General features: G+C 43.8%; 1 protein-coding gene across 1 annotated transcript; it reads left to right on the forward strand.

Annotated features, from left to right (window-relative positions):
* The first annotated feature begins 3,582 nt into the window (after positions 1-3,582).
* Positions 3,583-19,325, forward strand: inpp5jb (inositol polyphosphate-5-phosphatase Jb). Its single transcript, XM_030794378.1, has 12 exons — positions 3,583-4,091; positions 7,667-7,774; positions 8,016-8,124; positions 10,038-10,154; positions 12,293-12,468; positions 13,079-13,190; positions 13,649-13,758; positions 15,536-15,737; positions 16,569-16,706; positions 17,937-18,020; positions 18,562-18,666; positions 18,954-19,325. The coding sequence occupies exons 1-12, from the start codon at positions 3,583-3,585 to the stop codon at positions 19,323-19,325; spliced, it is 2,142 nt and encodes a 713-aa protein (XP_030650238.1).
* The last annotated feature ends 2,004 nt before the right edge of the window (positions 19,326-21,329 follow it).

Genomic DNA, 21,329 nt, shown 5'->3' on the forward strand with positions numbered 1-21,329 from the left:
CTCACACACACACACACACACACACACACATGTGCCTGTGTTCCTGCACCCACACATGGACCTAGTAAGCAATACATGTCTGAAAGTGTCATGGTCAGATCATGATGTTTTTCTGCACTATAGCCTCTGTTCCCTCTGTACTGAAACTGAGCCTGTGATGTGACAAAGACGTAGCCAAAAAGAACGACTGGTCCTCAAAGTGACTCTGTCCATACACAGCCTTTTTCAAACTGTTTATTAGGATCAGTCCGGTCATGTCCGTTTCCACTATAAACTCAGTCTGGTTGTGTCCGTTTCTACTGTAAACTTCGGGTTGCGTGAGAGATTTTGTCTTGGTCAAATCCTTCTTCTCCTTCCCAAATAAGATTTGTCCAGTGGTTTCATATGCTTAAAACATGTTCCTCGGTACTCACAGCAAATAAGCTAATCTCATTATGATTAAATAGTAGAAACTCAGATTAAATTAAGCAAATGAATTACAGTCCCATTGTATACAAATTAATCCCACTATGCTCCCGCAGATTCCAATCCTGGCTCACAGCACAGACCAGTCAGATACACAGGTCGGTAAATAGAGATTATGTTCCAAGATCATGTTGCCTTGGATTCCTGAGGGGATTCTTTCTTTTTTGTGTGTGGTCATTCTTAACTGAACCTCATGCTCTTGTGGTTCCATAAGATATCTAAGGTGTCACAGATGCGTCCAGCTGTGTGTCTGACAACGGCCATCAGCTGTTACTGTCACAGATGAGACAAAGGCTCCTGGGGAGAGACAGACAACATGAGCTGTGCCAATGCCTGACAGACAGACAGACAGACAGACAGACAGACAGGGAGAGGTACCCAGGAGAGGAGAGAGCAGAGTGGACTCATCAGGATGGAATGTTATAAATTAGTTCTGGTAATAAGAGAATGATGGGCAGAGGTAATACAATTCAATGAGACAAGGAGAGAACTGTCCATATATTGGAGTGGTCCGGGCACACTCTGTGTTTTCTTTTTTGTATTTTGGATGCATGTTTTGAATGTAACTTAGGTGGTTATGAGGTTACTGAGAGAAAGAGCAGAGAGGGATATTCAAAATTTCAAAATGGGTGGCATTTTTAGAAAATTGATTGATGAGTTGTGTGATCGTTCTGAGATGAGGTGTGACTAAACATAAAGGGGAGGTGTGAACAGAAAGGAGATGGAAGAAGAGAGAGAAAGGAGAAGTGGGCCATAAAGAAAAGTGTATGAGAGGAAGTAGTGAAAAGAGTGATAAAGTAAGTTCTATCTCTGTCTCACATCCAGCCAATGGCTGCAGGATGGTGGTTATCACTCCATCTCTATGTTACAGTGATGGCTTCCATAGTTACAAGGATGGCTGCCATAGTTAGCTAAACAAGACTGTGTCATCTCTAGAAACAGTACACAGGTGATTAAAGTGCTACTGTTTCAAACATTTCTGCTTTGCTTCCCTCCAATAGCAGTGATGCAGATTTCGGCTCTACTGAAGAATTGACTGATTTTCTACCCCTGTGCTCCAGTGATCTTATGCTAGTTTATTGGTTGAATCGTTAATTCCCTGTCTTATAACTACACATATGAGGCAGACATGGCTTGTGGTTCGTGAAATTACAGTGCTTAACAGCATGAAATGCTGTGGTGAACCAGTGGCGTTTCTGCCCAGAGAGATAACTCATTAATTGGGCTGAATGGATGTAGCTGATTCTAACATACTGGGAGGATCTGTAGGACTGTCTCTGCTTGTCTCTCCATTTGCCCTGTAAAGGTGTGCATCCATCATCTCAAACTTTTGTGATACTATGGTTCACAGATCTGGAAACACAAGCGACGTGAAGATTTCATACATTTTAATGTACATTATGATTTTTTTGTCTGTGTCTCTGTAGTTCACTGATTTACAGCTATTGACTGAGTGCTGTGCTGTGTTGGTGTGTTGCTCTTAGCCGTTGTTAGGATTCTGCCTCAGCTCCAGGCCAGTGTTAGTGTGTGAGTATGCTGGCTAAATTTAGTCACACAGACATGGCCTACACAGGCTTCCTATGGGTATGGGCCTGTTTGCATTCTGTCTTATCTGGTCTTATATCCCTCTCTCATCACTGTCTCACTGTTTGGGTGTGCTGCTGTCTCTGGGAGACTGAGTCTATGAGACCATGCATGTTGCGTGGTTTTGTTCTCTCTGTGTCACTGGTTGTGATAAGAATATATGTGTCCTGAAGAGAGCTGACAGAATACCGTGACAAATGAAGACTTCTCCACTCTCTATCAGTGCGTAGGCACTAGTCTCTATTTATATCAAGCATAGTTTCTCTCTCACCCTGCGGAATGGTGTATTCAGTTGAGTTAACTCTCTTGTCTGTGTTTTGTTTCTGTCAGTGTCCTGCCCTCCCCCCATCACCTATCAATCACTCACAGGAATAGCAACCCCCCCTCAGGTTAAGTGTAGCCCTCATCCCACTGTGACTGAGGTTGGTAATGGATCTGCTTTGAGTGGCACTTCTGCCTCCGTGTCTAATCAAGAGCGTCTTCTTCCCTCTCCCCTGGCGGGCACTCACTCTTTATGTTCTGATGAGTCACTCACATAATCACCGTGTAAGTGTGTTGGTGAAATTGTTCAGTAAGTGAAATGATTCCACTCTTTAGAGGCCGTGTTCCGTTCAGGTGTCACTTCGGCAGCGCTGTTAAGAGGAGCTCACCTTTCCACACTGGAATGATCCTAGAGATGAACTCTACATGTTCTCTTAGCAAACAAGATACTCCACGCAGGAATAAAGTATATCATAAACATTTTTGTGGACACTTGATAAAGAAATGGATAATCGTTTGTTATTATGATTGACTGTTTCAAAAACACATTTCCAAAAGACTTTGCATCAGTGCTGTTGATTGTAACAGTGGCAAAAGACAGAAGCCATGCTAAATGTTTCTGGTCCCATTTCACCAATCTATGCTTCTGGGGAGGGAGAGATAGAAGAACAAAAATAGTCAAACCCAAGTGAAAAAAGAGGCAGAGAAAAAAATCTTCCCCAGGGGTTTTACTGGAGGTCCCAGTTTTTTCCTTCTTCAGACTGGTTTTCCAACAATAAAAACTCATCACAGTAAGCTGGTTAACAGAGGGGCTAAGGTAGTGTTGTCTCATAGTCCATGGCATAGGAGCCAACAGAGAAGTGCCCAAGAGACTGATCAGAGATCAGCCATGCTGACTGCTCTCTGCTCAATGTCTTATTTTGTCACTCTCAGATGAAAAGCTCTACAGTGAACGTCTCAGATGATTTGACGCTTTCATATGTTTCAAACAATGGAAGGAAAGGAAAGGAAAGGAAAGGAAGGAAATACTGCAGATACCCATTAATGCCCATTAGGATATGTTTGGGTTGTGTACAGTTCCTCCACCTCCATCTCTCTCATAACACATTAGGTTGGAGGAAGAGTTTTAATCTAGTGTCACGACAGTATGAGGATTGTTAAGTTCTGTTTACTGATGTTCCTCAACTGTTATATCAGTGCTGCCAAATGATCTAAGATACGATACTTATGCTAACATGCTAATGTTATTTTTATTAACAGCCAGCTGTTACGATGGACTCCAGAGAAGATAAGGGTGAAAGCCAGACTAAGCCAGAGGCCCTTGCGCCCTCTGTCCCTGACTCCACCTCTAGCTCCGCCCCAATTCCCAGTGTGCCCAGCTCCAGCCCCACACCAACTGCACCAGCTCGGCCCAGACGGCCTCAGAGGACCCCCAGGGTGGAGGGCTCTATTGATGTAGCTGACTCTAAACCTCTAGAGTCTCCTAAACTGAGCCAAGAGAAGCCCACTCCTACAGCACCTGACGGGCCTAGAAAACCTGCTCGACCTCCTGGTCCCCTGCGCCAGTCCAATGCCCCCAAACCCCACGGACCACCCACCTCAGCCGGACAGAGGATCGCACACCCCCCTGGGGCTCGGAGTCATATCTCCATGAGAGCTGCGTCTCTACCACAGGCTCCGTCCTACCAGCCCCCACCGGCCGAACCTACTCCACACCCCCAGAGGGCGCTGTCTGTAGCTGGCACAGCTGACACCCAACCTCAGGTTGTGGAAGATTTCAGGTAAGATGAAGGATGACAGGTAAACTAAAAGACAGAGTACTGCATTGGCATTGCATTGGTTGTTGGCATCATAGATGACATCAGTTAAATCTCTCAATTTCTCATTGTTTGTGAAGGCAAAAAAATTACCTGTGTGTTTCACATGGGGTAATTAGATAAGTTTTTGTTTGCTCTGTGGGTGATGTCTTCCTGTTACGCAAGTTACAATAAAATGACTATAGGGAGTACAGCTCCAGTTACACTTGATGTATAGCAAGGATTGATTGAATTTACACTTGTTGTTCTCTCAGGCTTCTGTAGCACCATTTGTTAGCACTATTCCAACCTGTGTATGCCTTTACTTTCCTTCAGCTTTTCTTTCACTTGTAACTGGTCTAATACTGACATTAGCAGTGGCACCAGACAGCTCTTTAATGGCTATATGCTCGGTTTGTACTCTGCTTGTTTAGGAAGTCACTTTGGATAAAAACTTCTGCCAAATGAATAAATGTAAATACAAATTTGACTGAAGGTGATTTTCTTTGAAATTAATGGAGTAGGTCCAGACTCAGGTGAATGAGTGAAGGTGTGAGTCTGAACAAAGGTACAGTTCTATTATATAATTATTCTCTTCTTTAATACTGTCCTTCCTCATGTTGCTGACTCCAATTAATTTTTGAAACCTTATTTTGAAGTTTTAATTTTACATGCATTTACACGAGCTCTGGTGAGGTTCTTTAGTTCCAGCTCTTGTGTATGTGCATTTTTCCACTGTTTCTCCCAGAGGTGATACTTGTCATGCCAGTAACCAAAGAGACTGATAATCTCTGTTGAAATCCTTCTCCTCTTTCCAGCACAATTCATCTCTCTCTCTCTCTCTCTCTCTCTCTCTAACTCTCTCATTCTCTCACCCCCTCTCTCTCTGCCTCTCTCTCTCTCTCATTCTGTCACCCCATCTCTCTCACTCTCTCTCTCTCTCTCTCTCTCTCTCACTCTCTTTCTCTCTCACTCTCACTCTCTCTCTCTCTCATTCTCTTATTCTGTCATCCCATCTCTCTCTCTCTCTCTCACTTACTCACTCTCTCACTCTCTTTCTCTCTCACTCTCACTCTCACTCTCTCATTCTCTCACCCCCATTTCTCTTTCTCATTTTCTTATTCTGTCACCCCATCTCTCTCTCTCTCTCTCCTTCATTCTCTCACCCTCCATCTCTCTCTCTCTCTCTCTCTCTCTCTCTCTCTCTCCCTCTGTCCCTCATCCTCTCACCCCACCCCTCTGTCTTAATGATTGAAGATGTAAGAGCTCTTACTAAGCCAATGGGTGAGATACATGCTACAGGATAGTTCATTAGTTCAATTTATAATTTACAATTTAGCATTTAGCAGACGCTTTTAGCCAAAGCGACTTACAATCAGTGCATCAGTCGGATTCCTAATACCTCATAAGCATACATTGCTAAAAAGACTGAGCGTCAATTTACTCCTTCGTATTGTGCCCTGGAATTCTTAGACTAACATAGATACAAGACAAGGTTTTTTTTTTGTTTTTTTTTTAAGGAAGGGGGTTTAGGCTTAGGGGCATAGGTGGGTTCTGAAGAGGTGCGTTTTCAGTTTCTTGCGGAAGATGGTGAGGGATTCCGCAGTCCTAACTGTATGAGGGAGGTCGTTCCACCACCGAGGGGCAATGGCGGAGAAGAGGCGTGGTCGGGAGGAGCGGCTGCCGGGTTCCCGAAGTGAGGGGACCGTCAGCTGACCAGAGGTCATAGAGCGGAGGGTTCTAGTAGTGGTATACAGAGTTATTAGGGACTGATCATTCACCACAAGTCCTCAGTGTTAAGTTACATATTCAATACTGTGCATGTGCGAGAGTGAGGCTCTCTGGAAAAAAAATGGTTGTCAGCATTGACTGTTGTTTTGGAACAAATAACAGAACAAGTAAAAAGTAAAAAAGCACATTCGTCTTTGTTGCGAGTGAATTTACACTCAGCAGGCACTCGTGTTATTCACACACATACTGAGCAAAGGAGTCCACTGCACTGACCACACAAACACAAAGGAGCCCACTGCACTGAACACACAAACACAAACACAAAGGAGCCCACTGCACTGACCACACAAACACAAAGGAGCCCACTGCACTGAACACACAAACACAAAGGAGTCAACTGCACTGACCACACAAACACAAAGGAGCCCACTGCACTGAACACACAAACACAAACACAAAGGAGCCCACTGCACTGAACACACAAACACAAAGGAGCCCACTGCACTGACCACACAAACACAAAGGAGCCCACTGCACTGACCACACAAACACAAAGGAGCCCACTGCACTGACCACACAAACACAAAGGAGCCCACTGCACTTACCACACAAACACAAAGGAGCCCACTGCACTGACCACACAAACACAAAGGAGCCCACTGCACTGACCACACAAACACAAAGGAGCCCACTGCACTGAACACACAAACACAAAGGAGCCCACTGCACTTACCACACAAACACAAAGGAGCCCACTGCACTGACCACACAAACACAAAGGAGCCCACTGCACTGACCACACAAACACAAAGGAGCCCACTGCACTGACCACACAAACACAAAGGAGCCCACTGCACTGAACACACAAACACAAAGGAGCCCACTGCACTGACCACACAAACACAAAGGAGCCCACTGCACTGACCCGACAAACACAAAGGAGCCCACTGCACTGAACACACAAACACAAAGGAGCCCACTGCACTGACCACACAAACACAAAGGAGCCCACTGCACTGACCACACAAACACAAAGGAGCCCACTGCACTGAACACACAAACACAAAGGAGTCCACTGCACTGACCACACAAACACAAACACAAAGGAGTCCACTGCACTTACCACACAAACACAAAGGAGCCCACTGCACTTACCACACAAACACAAACACAAAGGAGTCCACTGCACTGACCACACAAACACAAACACAAAGGAGTCCACTGCACTGACCACACAAACACAAAGGAGCCCACTGCACTTACCACACAAACACAAACACAAAGGAGCCCACTGCACTGACCACACAAACACAAACACAAAGGAGTCCACTGCACTGACCACACAAACACAAACACAAAGGAGCCCACTGCACTTACCACACAAACACAAAGGAGTCCACTGCACTGACCACACAAACACAAAGGAGTCAACTGCACTGACCACACAAACACAAAGGAGCCCACTGCACTGACCACACAAACACAAACACAAACACAAAGGAGTCCACTGCACTGACCACACAAACACAAAGGAGTCAACTGCACTGAACACACAAACACAAAGGAGTCAACTGAACACAAAGGAGTCCACTGCACTGACCACACAAACACAAACACAAAGGGGTCCACTGCACTGACCACATAAACAAACAAACATAAAAAAACAGAAAGGAGTCCACTCCACTGACCACACAAACACAAACACAAAGGAGTCCACTGCACTGAACACACAAACACAAACACCAGGACACTCACACATCAGCCTGAATCTGAAGACTGAAGGTTGGAGCTCATTATGGTTGTTGAATCATGTCTGATTTTTCTCAAAGGGTGCACGTTATCACGTGGAACGTGGGCTCGTCAGTTCCGCCCGATGACATCACGCCTTTGCTTGGACTGAACACTGGTGACGGGAACACAGACATGTATATTATTGGGTAAGAACCTTTAGGTCAGTTGTTCATAGGACTGATAATTAATAAACAAGCATAAAAGAAATCGAGGAAAACAGTGTTACAGGTTCTCTAACGCGAGTTGCTGTCATTGGTTGTTGGCAATGGAGATGTGACAGGTAATAATATAGGTTTATATTCCTGTGGTCAGTCTGGTATTTGGTGTTGTCCGTAATCTGTCTACTCTCTCTCTCTCTCTCTGTTTTTCTCTCTCTCTCCCACTCAGGCTTCAGGAGGTGAACTCAATGATCAATAAGCGGCTGAAAGATGTCCTTTTCACTGACCAGTGGAGTGAGGTCTGCATGGACACGCTCAGTCCCTTCGGATATGTTCTGGTCAGTAACAGACATACACTCTCACACACACACACACACACACACACACACGCAGTCACACACACACATATATACACACACAGAGATATTTGTCTTGTTTGTCTTTATGTCCTAGTGAAGACTTCCCATGGTTAAAAATATAACCACAACCCTCATATTTCAGCACCTGTTGTTTTAAAATAACAGCGGTGTGTTGTTCTATATAAAACTGCTCTTCTCAAGTCACGTCAGGCTAGTGTCCCCATGGGGTCCTCACTTGTCAGATATTTTCACGGACACATTTGGTTCGCCCTGTGCCACAAGAGGCTTAATTGCGCACAAACATGCGCGCGCATGCACACACACACACACAGGCTCACAGGATGCAGACACACACACACATACACACACACATGCTTGCCCTGAGGTCTTCTATTGTCACTTCTCCATCATGGACATAGAATAGTTTTTGGCAGCTTTCAGGCATAATCAGTTTCCATTTCTGCCAGTACAGACACACACACACACACACACACAAAATTCCGACTTACTCACATTTATATACAGACCGTGTGTTGTTTATGGGTCAAATCGTTATGCAACTTACTGATGCACTGAGCCATTGGCTTTCTCTCTCTTGCCCTCTCGCTCTCTCTCTCTCTCTCTCTCTCACGCAGTCTCCTCCCCCTCTCTCGCTCTCTCCCTCTCTCTCCCTCATTGGATGTACAATGGGCTCTCTTCTTCAGGGCATTTCAATCAGGGAGAGCAGTGAGTGTGTGTAAGTGTGTGTATGTGTGTGAGTTTGTGTGTGTTTCAGTTTGTGTGTGAGGCTGTGTGTGTGGTTGAGGGTGTCTGTGTGTCTATAGTGTGTGTGTGCTGAAGTATTGTGAGTGTGAGTGTGTGTTTTGTTTGTGTGTGCATTATGGTCAGTGCGTACCATAGGAATGTGTGTCTGTGTGTGCGTGAATGCATGCACACGCACACATGTCTGCAGGCATCCCCGCATGTGTGTGCACTCACACACCCGCACACTCACTCGCACACACACACGCACACACACACACATGGACACACATGCACACACACGTAGAGAAAAAGAAAGAGAGAGGGCCAGTATCATCATGCAAAACAGCAACAGTGATAACTGCCCCAGGGCAAGAATGCAAATGAAATCTCCCTCAAATGTCGGAAAGCAAACTGCATTTATTCATTCCTCCTCACTGTAAATGTGTGTGTGTGTGTGTGTGTGTGTGTGTGTGTGTGTGTGTGTGTGTGTGTGTGTGTGTGCAGGCTTCTGTGTGTGTAAGTGAGACAGAGCGAGAGAGAGAGAGAGAGAGATAGATTTGCATGTAGAAACAGATAAGAGCATTGTCTTCATTATATGCATTATCTTCTGTAAACGGAGCAGCAGTGTCCTGTTGACTGTGTGAAGTAATAACTATGGAAATGCTGATTATCAAGATGATGGAAAGTTACTCAAGATTAAAAACAGTCTCCAGGCCTATGCTCAGTGATATTAATCACTGTCAGTAGATTTTGTTTCTTTACAACATTTCTTGTCTTTACTGAACCACTCCACTGAATTTTTCGATACTGTACTAGGCTTCAAACCCCAAACCCCTGACCAACATGCACTGGGGTAATGCACCCACACTTACTGAACATGGGACTCAAAGCCACCACACTGCTGTCTGTCTCAGTGACATTGCTTTGCTATCTGTCTGAGGGCCACTGTTTTTCTGTCTGTCTGCCTGTCTGAGGGTCATTATTTTTCTGTCTGTCTGCCTGTCTGAGGGCCACTGTTTTTCTTTCTGTCTGTCTGCCTGTCTCAGGGCCACTGTTTTTCTGTCTCTCTGCCTGTCTGAGGGTCATTGTTTTTCTGCCTGTGCAGGTGATCTAAAGGCTGTTATTTTGCTGTCTTTCTTGCCGTGCAGGTGACATCTCAGCGGATGCAGGGCCTATTGCTGCTGGTCTTTGCAAAGTACTACCACCTGCCCTTCCTCAGAGGGGTCCAGACGGAGACCACGCGAACAGGACTGGGCGGCATGTGGGTATGTGTATACAGGACTCCAGTTTACACTCATTCTCAACCCACAAGTCCCACAACTGATCCAGGGTCAGTTTCATTTTCACTGCCACACCTCAGTAATTTTCCTATGTAATCAACAGCAGAGAGAGTTTTAATAGTGAGCATGAAGGAGAAGTGTTCTAACAGTCAGAGAAAACCTGTCTGTTAACAGAACAAAGAGCAGGTTTTTCAGGCACACTGGTGTTACTGTCAGAGAAAACGGATCTCACAGGTTATCCTGCCAACTCATGCTCTCATATTCCCCTCAAGGTTGCACCAGGCCGAGCCTTGGGCATGAGATTACGGTGCATTTTAGTGCTTTAGTCAAGCCCACTGATTCTAAACAATCCATGATATCACCGTAGGAAGTTTTATTGTTCATTATGACATCATAACCAGCCAGTCAGGTGCGTGTGGAATGGAAAGGCTGATCTAGTGGGAAACACAAGCAAAAGAGACACAAATGGGGTGATGTTAGTGTGGTGTTGGTGCTATGTGGTGTTAATGTTGTGTTGGTGCTGTGTGGTGTTAGTGTGGTGTTGGTGCTGTGCAGCTCCTGAAGTATTGATGAGGCACTGAGTTTGTTGTCTATTGTTGGATTTTCTTGTGATTTTACAAGTAAATGAACCGGAGCAAAAGCGCGCTTGGAGAAAAGCTTTATTTGGTGGTGGTGGAATCCGGCAGCAAGTCCGCTTGCGCCGCAGCTTAACTCAGAGAACTGTTACCGTGATCAGCCTTTTATACCATGAAGCAAACAGACAGTAGGTGTACAACGTTGCTTGATGCAAATCAGAATGTAGGTGTTAATGCTAAATTCCCCTTTTGTCTGTGATGGCTGCCATTCGCCCATTACCGGTTGTATTTTGCCTGTAATTGCTCATGGCTTCAACAGTAACACGGCGCCAAAGGTGTGAAGCTTTCTTTGTAGCTACGGTAATAAGACCATCAGGTTAAACAGTTCTCCTATCATGAACCATGTCTGTTCAGATGTCACTATAATCTTACACTATGTAACACACTATGTACAAATTCCAATCACATCTGACCAAAATGAACCTAATACACCACTGACCTGAATCAAGACACAGGCCATTAGACCAACAACACCATCAGTTAACCTCCCACAGTCAGTTACACTCACATAATCAGTTAACCTCACACAGTCAGTTAACCTCACACAGTCAGTTAACCTCACACAGCCTGTTAACTTCATACAGTCAGTTAACCTCCCACAGTCAGTTAACCTCACACAGCCAGTTAACCTCACACAGCCAGTTAACCTCACACAGTCAGTTAACCTCACACAGTCAGTTACACTCACACAGTCAGTTAACCTCACACAGTCAGTTAACCTCACACAGTCAGTTTACCTCACACAGCCAGTTACACTCACACAGTCAGTTAACCTCACACAGTCAGTTAACCTCACACAGTCAGTTACACTCACACAGTCAGTTAACCTCACACAGTCAGTTAACCTCACACAGCCAGTTACACTCACACAGTCAGTCAGCCTCATACAGCCACCCAAACCCATATGGTCAGTTAAACCCCCATACTCTCAAACTCATACAATTAGTTAAACTCCTAGAGTCATTTAAAAGCATACAGTTAGTTAAACCCATGTATTCAGTTAAACCCAGTCAGTTAAATCCAGTGAGTTAAGTCCAGTCAGTTAAACCCATACACAATTAAACTCAAATTCTCTGTTCTGTGTCAGTGTCTAAGGAAGTGCACTTAGTTAGCTACCTGTATTTCAGACTCTGTCTTCATCCCTCTAATTCATAGGGGGGGCGCTGTTGTCACCTTATGCACGGATGTCAAATTCGAAAGAGAAAATGTCAGAATCTGTTGAAATATTCATGATGTACTGTGTTTAATTGGTCTTAGTTATTGATACATATTGTATGCCCATCATCATCATCATCATCAACACTATATGTGATACGCTGTTTCTGACTCTTGTTCTCTCACACACACGTAGTGCAGTGACACTCTCTGTGAGAACCCTAGTTCCTTTGTCCATCTTTGAATGTTCATTCACTCTTGGCCATATTTCTGATTCTGCCTAGAATGTTTCATTGATTGAAAAGTCTCTCTCTCTCTCTCTCTCTCCCTCAGGGAAATAAAGGTGGAGTGAGCGTGCGAATGACGGTGTTTGGACATTCTATCTGTTTTCTGAACTGCCACCTGCCAGCTCACATGGAGAACTCGGAGCAGCGGATGGAGGACTTTGAGAGCATCCTGCAGCAGCAGCAGTTTGAGGGTCAAGCTGCCATGAGCGTCCTGGACCATGAGTGAGACACGCATATGCATGTGCACACACACACACACACACACACACTCACACACACACACACACACACACACACACACACACACATTCATTTCAGCAAATGCAATGAAAACAGTTCTTGAGAGAACAGAATGGTGTTAGTGCCACACAGATGGGAGAGTCTGAAAACAAATTTCACATTTATTTGCTTATCAGGTTTTTTCTCTAGTGAATATTGAGTTATTCATGTCTATTTTCTTATTTTCTTCATCAGCCTTACCTTAGCCACAGTTGAAACTCTGACACCTGCTGGTTTTCCATGATAACTTTTTCACATTATTTTCCCCTGTGGTTATCCATTTGTCCAGCAGGAGGTGTCAGTGCTCTCCCACTTGTCTCCTGTCTGGCATATTACCAGAAATGAGCCCTGGTTATTCTCTCCAAGAGAAACCACACACACACACACACACACACACACAAACACACACACACAGGTATAATATGCCTTATAGCCTTTCCTAGATATTTGTTTGGCCAAAGATCACTGAAACGAAGAGAGGATGCTGTATCATATTCTATTCTCAGAAAATTCTACATCCTGACCAGAAGTGGGTTTGTGATGTTTTACACAGCATGGTGTTCTGGTTCGGGGATCTTAACTTCCGTATTGAAGATTTGGACATGCATGTGGTGAAGGGAGCCATAGACGGGAACAAGCTGTCGATGCTATGGGACAAAGACCAGGTGAGAGATAAGGTCCAACCAGTGTTTCCACCAAATGCTCTCCCAGCCTCTAAAGGGCTGAAAGAACATGAAGTCTGAATACATATTTTGAGATAATGTCTTCTATCTTTCTGCTGGTTTGTTGCGTCTTTTCACATTCACACGTGACCAAGAAGGAATGCAGGAAGGACAGGGAAAATATGACATACAAAGTCTGGTGTAATTTCCCTCATTAAATCCATACATGCCCATCTTAAATGTAATATAAACAATGTCCTCAATGTGAACAACCCTGACATGCCAGGTTCCTCACACCTGTGTTTAGGGATTCTTTCAGTGTTTTAGTCTTCTGAACTGTATCAGCTGTCTCTCTGTCTGTTTCTCTGTGTTTTAGCGGAACGACTGTTGCCCATCTTAACAGCTGTCTCTCTCTGTATCTGTTTTAGTTTAACGACTGTCTCTCTCTCTCTCTTTTTTAGCTGAACATGGCTAAAGACAGTGAGACTGTTCTGGAAGGCTTTCAGGAAGGACCACTCAAGTTCCCTCCCACTTACAAGTTTGACGTGGGAACCAACACTTATGACACCAGGTATGTATAGGACATCCAAAGTCCCAACAGATTCTCACAGAGCAAGAACAAGCCTACTCAGAATGGCTCACATGTCCTTTGGGGTTTTGAGTGGTGTCTTCACTACCAAAGGATACCAAAGGAACAGTTCACCTCAGAAAGACTTTCCTCTTATTATTATTTACAGTTGGCCCTCCGTATCCGCGGGTTCTGCATCTGTGGATTCAACCAACCGTGGATCGAAAATATTCAGAAAAAAAAATCCGTAAAGTTCCAAAAAGCAAAACTTGAATTTGCCATGCAGTGAGCACTGCGCTGAATTCACGCAAATGCAGTGATGTGTGAGCACACCCTGCTCTAGCCTCCCACCGTTTCACAGATCCTCAGTCTCCCTCAAGCACTCGTTGTTTGAGCATTGTTCGCCTGGCTTCCCGTTCATTCGCTGAAGGAATTTATATTCTCTCTATTTATAATTATAATTCCTTTATGTACTTGTATTTTAAATATTCTGTGTTTTATTCTATGTATTTCCCTTTCAGGTCATTTACCGAAAGCAATCTGTAAGCATTGAAAGAAAGAAAATGTTACGTTGTTGCTGATGTGTATAGTTAGGCCTACGATGGTTCCATCTGTGCTGAACATGTACAGACTTTTTTTACTTGTCATTATGCCCTAAACAATACAGTATAACAACTATTTACATGGCATTTACATTGTATTAGGTATTATAAATAATCTAGAGATGATTTAATTTATATGGGAGGATGTGCATGGGTTATATGCAAATACTCGAGTATCCGCGGATTTTGGTATCCTGGGGGGGTCCTGGAACCAATCCCCCGCGGATACCGAAGGCTGACTGTATGCATATTATATATTATTATATGTATATTATTCATATAATATTAAATAGTATAGTACTTACACATAGTTTTCCAGTCTCATTTAACTATAACCAGATTATTAATTGCCTCTGGCAGTGAGGCAATGTGAATTTTGTGATAAAACAAATATCTGAAAAAAAAAAAAGTAATGTTGTCAGTTCCATTTGCTCTAGTCACATGTACCATACCAAACATCGCTCTTGTGAGTGAGGTCACTGCTTTATCTCTAGGGTAGAGTGTTTCTTTTTAAAGTCTCTTTCCAAATGCCCAATACTTTTAGCCCTCAAATGTCAGCTGAGGTTGTTGACTGGCCACCATGTCAGGACTCTCACGCTGTGACCATGAATCCAGATATGAATTTGGAAATCAGTCCTTTCTTTTCTTTTTTTTTTTTGGACATTGTCTCTGCTGTAGCGTGACCTGGAATAATGACAAGGCGTTCTGGTCTGTTATGTTTCATGACATTGTTTTAAGTCATTGTTTTATGAACAGCACCGTGGTGCTCAGTTAAGTGGCCCTAATGTTTAAAATGTTTAGATTCCATATTCTTCTCCATTTTCTTTACACACCAGCTAGACTAAACTCTTAAATACAACCTGAAACTCTACAACGTGAAAGTATCTAGAATGAAGGGGTTCATCTGGACAAAGTGTGGAGTAAGTCTGCCAACCAGACAGTTCATTTCTGTAGAGCTGTACTGGAGACTGAAAAACCTTATGGAACTTTGGCATGGACACAGGTTTGGTTTACAGACCAGAAGTTTTGAAACACTTTACTGAATATGTCCAGATGTCCTGAAAAAACTTTCTACTTTTCATTTATTACAAAAAACAATTTATGATTTAAATGCGTTAAAGATGTCTCTACTGTGTGAGTAACTTTCCTGGCTGTTGATTTGTGTGTTTGTCTGTCAGCGGGAAAAAGCGGAAGCCGGCTTGGACCGACCGTATCCTGTGGCGTCTGAAGGCGACAGCATCGGCCAGCGACAGTTCATCCAACCGCACTTCCATGTCCGGCCTGACCAGCGGCACCAGAGTCACTCAGCATTTTTACCGCAGTCATATGGAGTACACCGTCAGTGATCACAAACCTGTCTCCTCCATCTTCACCCTTCAGGTCAGTGCTACTGAGGGAGGAGCGTGCACTGGTATAGAGTTAAAGATCACACACTGGTATAGAGTTAATGATCACACACTGGTATAGAGTTAATGATCACACACTGGTATAGAGTTAATGATCACACACTGGTATAGAGTTAAAGATCACACAGTGGTATAGAGTTAATGATCACACACTGGTATAGAGTTAATGATCACACACTGGTTTAGAGTTAAAGATCACACACTGGTATAGAGTTAAAGATCACACACTGGTATAGAGTTAAAGATCACACACTGGTATAGAGTTAATGATCACACACTGGTATAGAGTTAAAGATCACACACTGGTATAGAGTTAATGATCACACACTGGTATAGAGTTAAAAATTACACACTGGTATAGAGTTAAAGATCACACACTGGTTTAGAGTTAAAGATCACACACTGGTATAGAGTTAATGATCACACACTGGTATAGAGTTAATGATCACACACTGGTATAGAGTTAATGATCACACAGTGGTATAGAGTTAAAAATTACACACTGGTATAGAGTTAAAGATCACACACTGGTTTAGAGTTAAAGATCACACACTGGTATAGAGTTAATGATCACACACTGGTATAGAGTTAATGATCACACACTGGTATAGAGTTAAAGATCACACACTGGTATAGAGTTAATGATCACACACTGGTATAGAGTTAATGATCACACACTGGTTTAGAGTTAATGATCACACACTGGTATAGAGTTAAAGATCACACACTGAAACACAGGCCTGTACTCAGAGTAAAAGATAAAGGATCTAAAAGATTTGTTAAAATGATTTTTTGCTTTCTGTAGTTTCCATATAAGGTGGATATTCCTCTGGTGACATTGATTGTTGAGGATGAATGGAGAGAGGTGTCTGACGCCATTGTGAAGTTTAAAGTGACGCCCAATTTCTCTCGGAGCTCCTGGGACTGGATCGGCCTGTACAAGGTACTTACAGACTAGCACCAATGATGCATAATGGGAGAAAGTTTAAGTATGGGTTATTTTTTCTCCACACTATCTCTGTTTACATCAAAACGTCTACTGGAGGATTTGTATTGCTAGGCATCACTTGCCAAGGACACAACAGAAACATATATTACCTGGACCTCAGTCTTAGCTGTTATTGTGTTGATCTTCAGTTCTCAGTGTGTTGGACTTTGTGGTTCAGGTACAGAAGTGGCTTCAAAAGTAACGCAACATCAGACATTATGTAGGTATTTGTCGTTAGAATGATTTAAACGCCAAAAACAGATTAGGCTATGGTAAGAAGGGCGTAATCTGGAGATTTCTCCTGAGGTGCCAGAGACCAGGGTCTGAGCCCTGGGCTGAGGAGACAAGCTCCTTTTCCTGAAAAGTCAATAATTCTACTGTATCCCTGACTACACACTTAATCTGGCATTCAAAGAAATACGATTTACTAAAATCCTGGCTTCTCAGCACCAAGGTTACACTAAATAAATGGGGTGAAAACCACTCACATGCACCAACCCTGCAGTCTGCTGGGTATCAACACCAGGGCCTGTTCAGATGATGAGACCACATCATCACCCTTTTATATTCTGTTCACTCATTGGTCTGTGTGAGTGAAGGTGGGTGGAGCTAGCACACTCCTCCCTCTGTGCTGCGCCGACCTGTACTGCACCTTTCACACCAAAGCCTGAAGGGCACTGTCACATGACACACCTGACCACAGAGGGGCAGTGAGTGTTAGAGTGACCCAGGCCAAGTCATCATCCTGAGGGAAAACTGCCAGTTGTCTTCCCTCACACCCCAGGCCACAGACTGCCCAGTGTGGCCCATGCTGGAAGCCTGATCACAGCATTACAGGCCTGTGTGTTTTAATCCGGTCACCTGTCAAAGGCCCACAGGACAGTTTGCTCTTAAAACAGGTGCCTCTCAGTCGAGTAGTCGTACCTGACACCTGGAGAAAAGTATTGACATCTTTAATTAACTCAGTGACATCTTTAATTTTGGTTTGTATTTAATGAATAACCAGAATCATTCAGTATTCATTTATGAGTTCCTCTCAGTCAGGGGAGAAGCCAATGAGCTTAAACCCTTTTCATTCAGAATTTATGATGTTAATTTTCTCCTTTTGTGTCATTTTATTGCCATGTATATATCTGTCTAATCAGACCCATGTCATAGAGTTTATGTGTGCGCGTGTTTTAATAGGTGGGATTTAAACATCACAAAGACTATGTTGGTTATGCATGGGCCAAACAGGAGGAGTCTGACTACCTGAGACAGGAACATAATGTAAGATCATACACACAAACACACGCACACACACTAACACACACACACACACACACACACACACACACACACACATACATGTATGCTCACACACACACACACACACATTAACATGCACACACACACACTAAAACGCACACATTAACACACACACACACATGCACACGCACACATTAACACACACACACACACTTGATGCAACATTTTCATGGGTTACATAGTACATAGTATCTGTATTATTGTGTTTGCACTTACATAGTTCCTACCACACACACACACACACACACACACACACACTCTACATCCACTCGCTGATTTAAATTTTTCAGTACATAGTGTTTCTAGGATATGGTCATCACTAATGTTCATTGATTACCTGCTCCGCTGTGTGCGTTGTTCATCACTGAAATGATTTTTTCTCCTCACCTATATAATCTGACACATAAAGTCTAAGTGGATATGCTAATTAGAGGCCTGACATATGGACATCTCTCACTGCCATTGTCAGAGAGTTTCATCAGATTCTTCTGTTCCTCCTTAGGTGACGTTTTCAGAAGAGGAGCTACCAAAGGAACCAGGGGACTACATCCTATGTTACTATAGCAACAACATGAGTTCTATTGTGGGTGTAACAGAGCCATTCCAGGTAATTAACAGTAATCTAACCCTATTACTGTCATACTGCCTGCCTCCTGAGGAGGGCTGTGGAAGTAAAAAAATAAAAAGACCATGAATCAGAGGTTCTGCCAATGAATAACTTTCATTGTATTGTAATGGCTCTTCCACAAGATAATTTCCCCGCTTCCTACTCTCTCCTGCTGCTTCTGAACGTTTCTGCATTCTCAGATCAGTGGTGCATTCTTTCTGAGGGTCAGTGCTTCGCTCTTTCATTTCGAAATTTTCATTAGTTCAAATGCGTCCCCTCCACTCCAGATCCAGCTGCCCAGTACCAGTTCGGCCGGTGCCAGTCCATCTGACAGCTCCGACTTCAGCTCAGAGGATGAGATCAAGCAGCCGGATTCCCGTGACTCCAGCCCAGCGCGAGGAAAACGACGTGGGAGCAGCAGCAGCAGGAGCAGCAGGAGCAGCACTCCCACTGAAGGCCAGCAGTCCAGAGACACCTCTGCTCGCTCTCGCGCCACCAAGAAGGCCGACAGTTCCACCCCCAAGTCACGCGACTCACCAGATGCCCCAGCTGATGGAGCAAGCTCAGGGACAGGGGCAGAAAAGCATGAGGAAGCCCCGGCTCAGGACACCGATCCTGGGCAGAAGTCACAGGGCAAGGCTGAGGATAGAGGCTTGTGATGGAGCTTATGAAGGGGCGATGTCTTTTTACGTTTGTTATCCTGTGAAGTAGTTTACTGTGTAAGGACATTGTTTTGTTTGGCAGGCCAGGGTAGTCCTCAGCTGCATGGCCTGTGTCTTCACGACCTTGAAGATTTGTCGTTACCTGTGCCTGTGTGTTAAACACTTCTACCTGCTCTATTATCTCACACACACACTCTCTAATGTTCTGTTCTGTCTCTTCTCTTTTCATTATCTTTCACTTTCTCTTCTTCTCTCATGTGGTCTAGCCGCCAGATGAAAGTCTCTTTGAGAGACTTTCGTCAAATCTCACTGCATAAGTCATTCTGGCACTACATGAAGCAAGTGTTTTGAATGACCAGTTTGCACAGGGCTGTACGGCTATAGAGATTCAAACTAGCTTAGCAGATTGGCTAGCTCGCGGAAAACAATGCAATCGTGTGTAGACCTCCACCAGAGCAGGTAAATCCTATTCACTCTTGCATAAGTCTGTCTTTGATTTCAATAAGGCATTGTTCTTACACTCAAGCCTGAGTCTGCTAATTTGGCCAAATACCAAGGCACTGGCTATTTCTGCTCAAGTTCTTCAAGACAGAAAGTTCTGGATGTACATCTAGGAAAGTTTTAAACACACAACATGTGAGAACACAATAGTATTTTGAAGTTATGACACCAAATCTTCTACCTTCTAACCTTCAAACCTATATTGTGTCTACTTGAAGGGACATGCTAATTTATGTCCCCTGGAGATCTCTGTACAGGTGGGATTTTGTTATTAAGTAAAGCACACTGCATAGGGAACGTCCAGTCGGGAAACCATGTCCAATCTGGGAACCATGTGCAATCTGGGAGTGACATGCCGTAAGCCTCTGTCATTTCTGATAGTGTCATATTCCTGTGAAGCTGTCTGTTGTTTGTCTGGTTGTTGCTGTGCTGTGGAATCATGTTGCTGTCAGTAGACCTCCAACATGCAGAAACCACGCCCATGTACTCTGCTCGTCAGATAAGACAAAGACCTTACGTCTGGGACAGTCTGGAAGGAGTCTTCAGATGTTTGACATCAGATCCAGTTTAGCTTTACGATGGATGAAACTTACCCAGAAGACAACCTTCTGCTCCACGTCGCGAGGGATGTCAGAGAGCAAGGGGGTTGAAGTTGTAGAGTTTCTGGGCGTGGCTGAGGTCACCCCATGGTTGTCATGTGATCAGTCATGTGATCAGTAGGCCGTGTGGTAGCTGTGTGATAGCTCTACTATAAGATGTGATAGATTCCACAGGGCACAAATGTTTTCTAGGACTTGTCATCTGTGAAATGTTGTGCATCCTCTTCTCTCTCTTTCTGTCTGTTGTTCTCTCTGAGTTATGTGGGTAGACTAGTGACAACAGTGCTGTCTCTGGTGGTAGTATGTTGGATTGCTGGTTTGTCACCCTCGGTGCTCCGTCTTAGACTTACCTCTGAAGCATTTAGCTTTAGGTCAGAGTTCAAAGTTCTTAGGTCAGAGTTCACAGTCTCATCGTGAAGTGACACAGTGTGAGGATCTTGACCTATGTGTGTATGTGTGTTTCTGTGTGTGTGTGTGTTGCATGGTTTGCTGAACATTGTCAGGGTTTTGTGCTGTATACTGTAGCTGTATCGTACTCATTTTAATACTGCAGGCAAGTCAGAAACGCTGAGAATTTGATGGAGTAGCTGGGAGGAATACGTGTCTTAAAAGGAATGTCAAGAGAATGAAAAAAGAAATTAAACAGATTTCTTATTATTGTTATAACTATTATTATTTCTCATTTCATATTTGTCAGAATCTTGCTGATTGACAGTGTGAGCAGAAAACAGGAGAAATATGGCATCATTTAAATAATTTCATATAAGTCTTCCCATTTGTTCTGTTTCAAAACAAAACTACACTTTTGTACCTTTCGGCTGCTCAGCTACAAAGGTGCAGATGCATCTAAACTACTTATTTGTCAGTGAGGGCTTTCAACACATACACATCCATATTTCAC

This window comes from Chanos chanos, chromosome 1, assembly GCF_902362185.1.
Source record: "Chanos chanos chromosome 1, fChaCha1.1, whole genome shotgun sequence".
Lineage (NCBI taxonomy): Eukaryota > Metazoa > Chordata > Actinopteri > Gonorynchiformes > Chanidae > Chanos > Chanos chanos.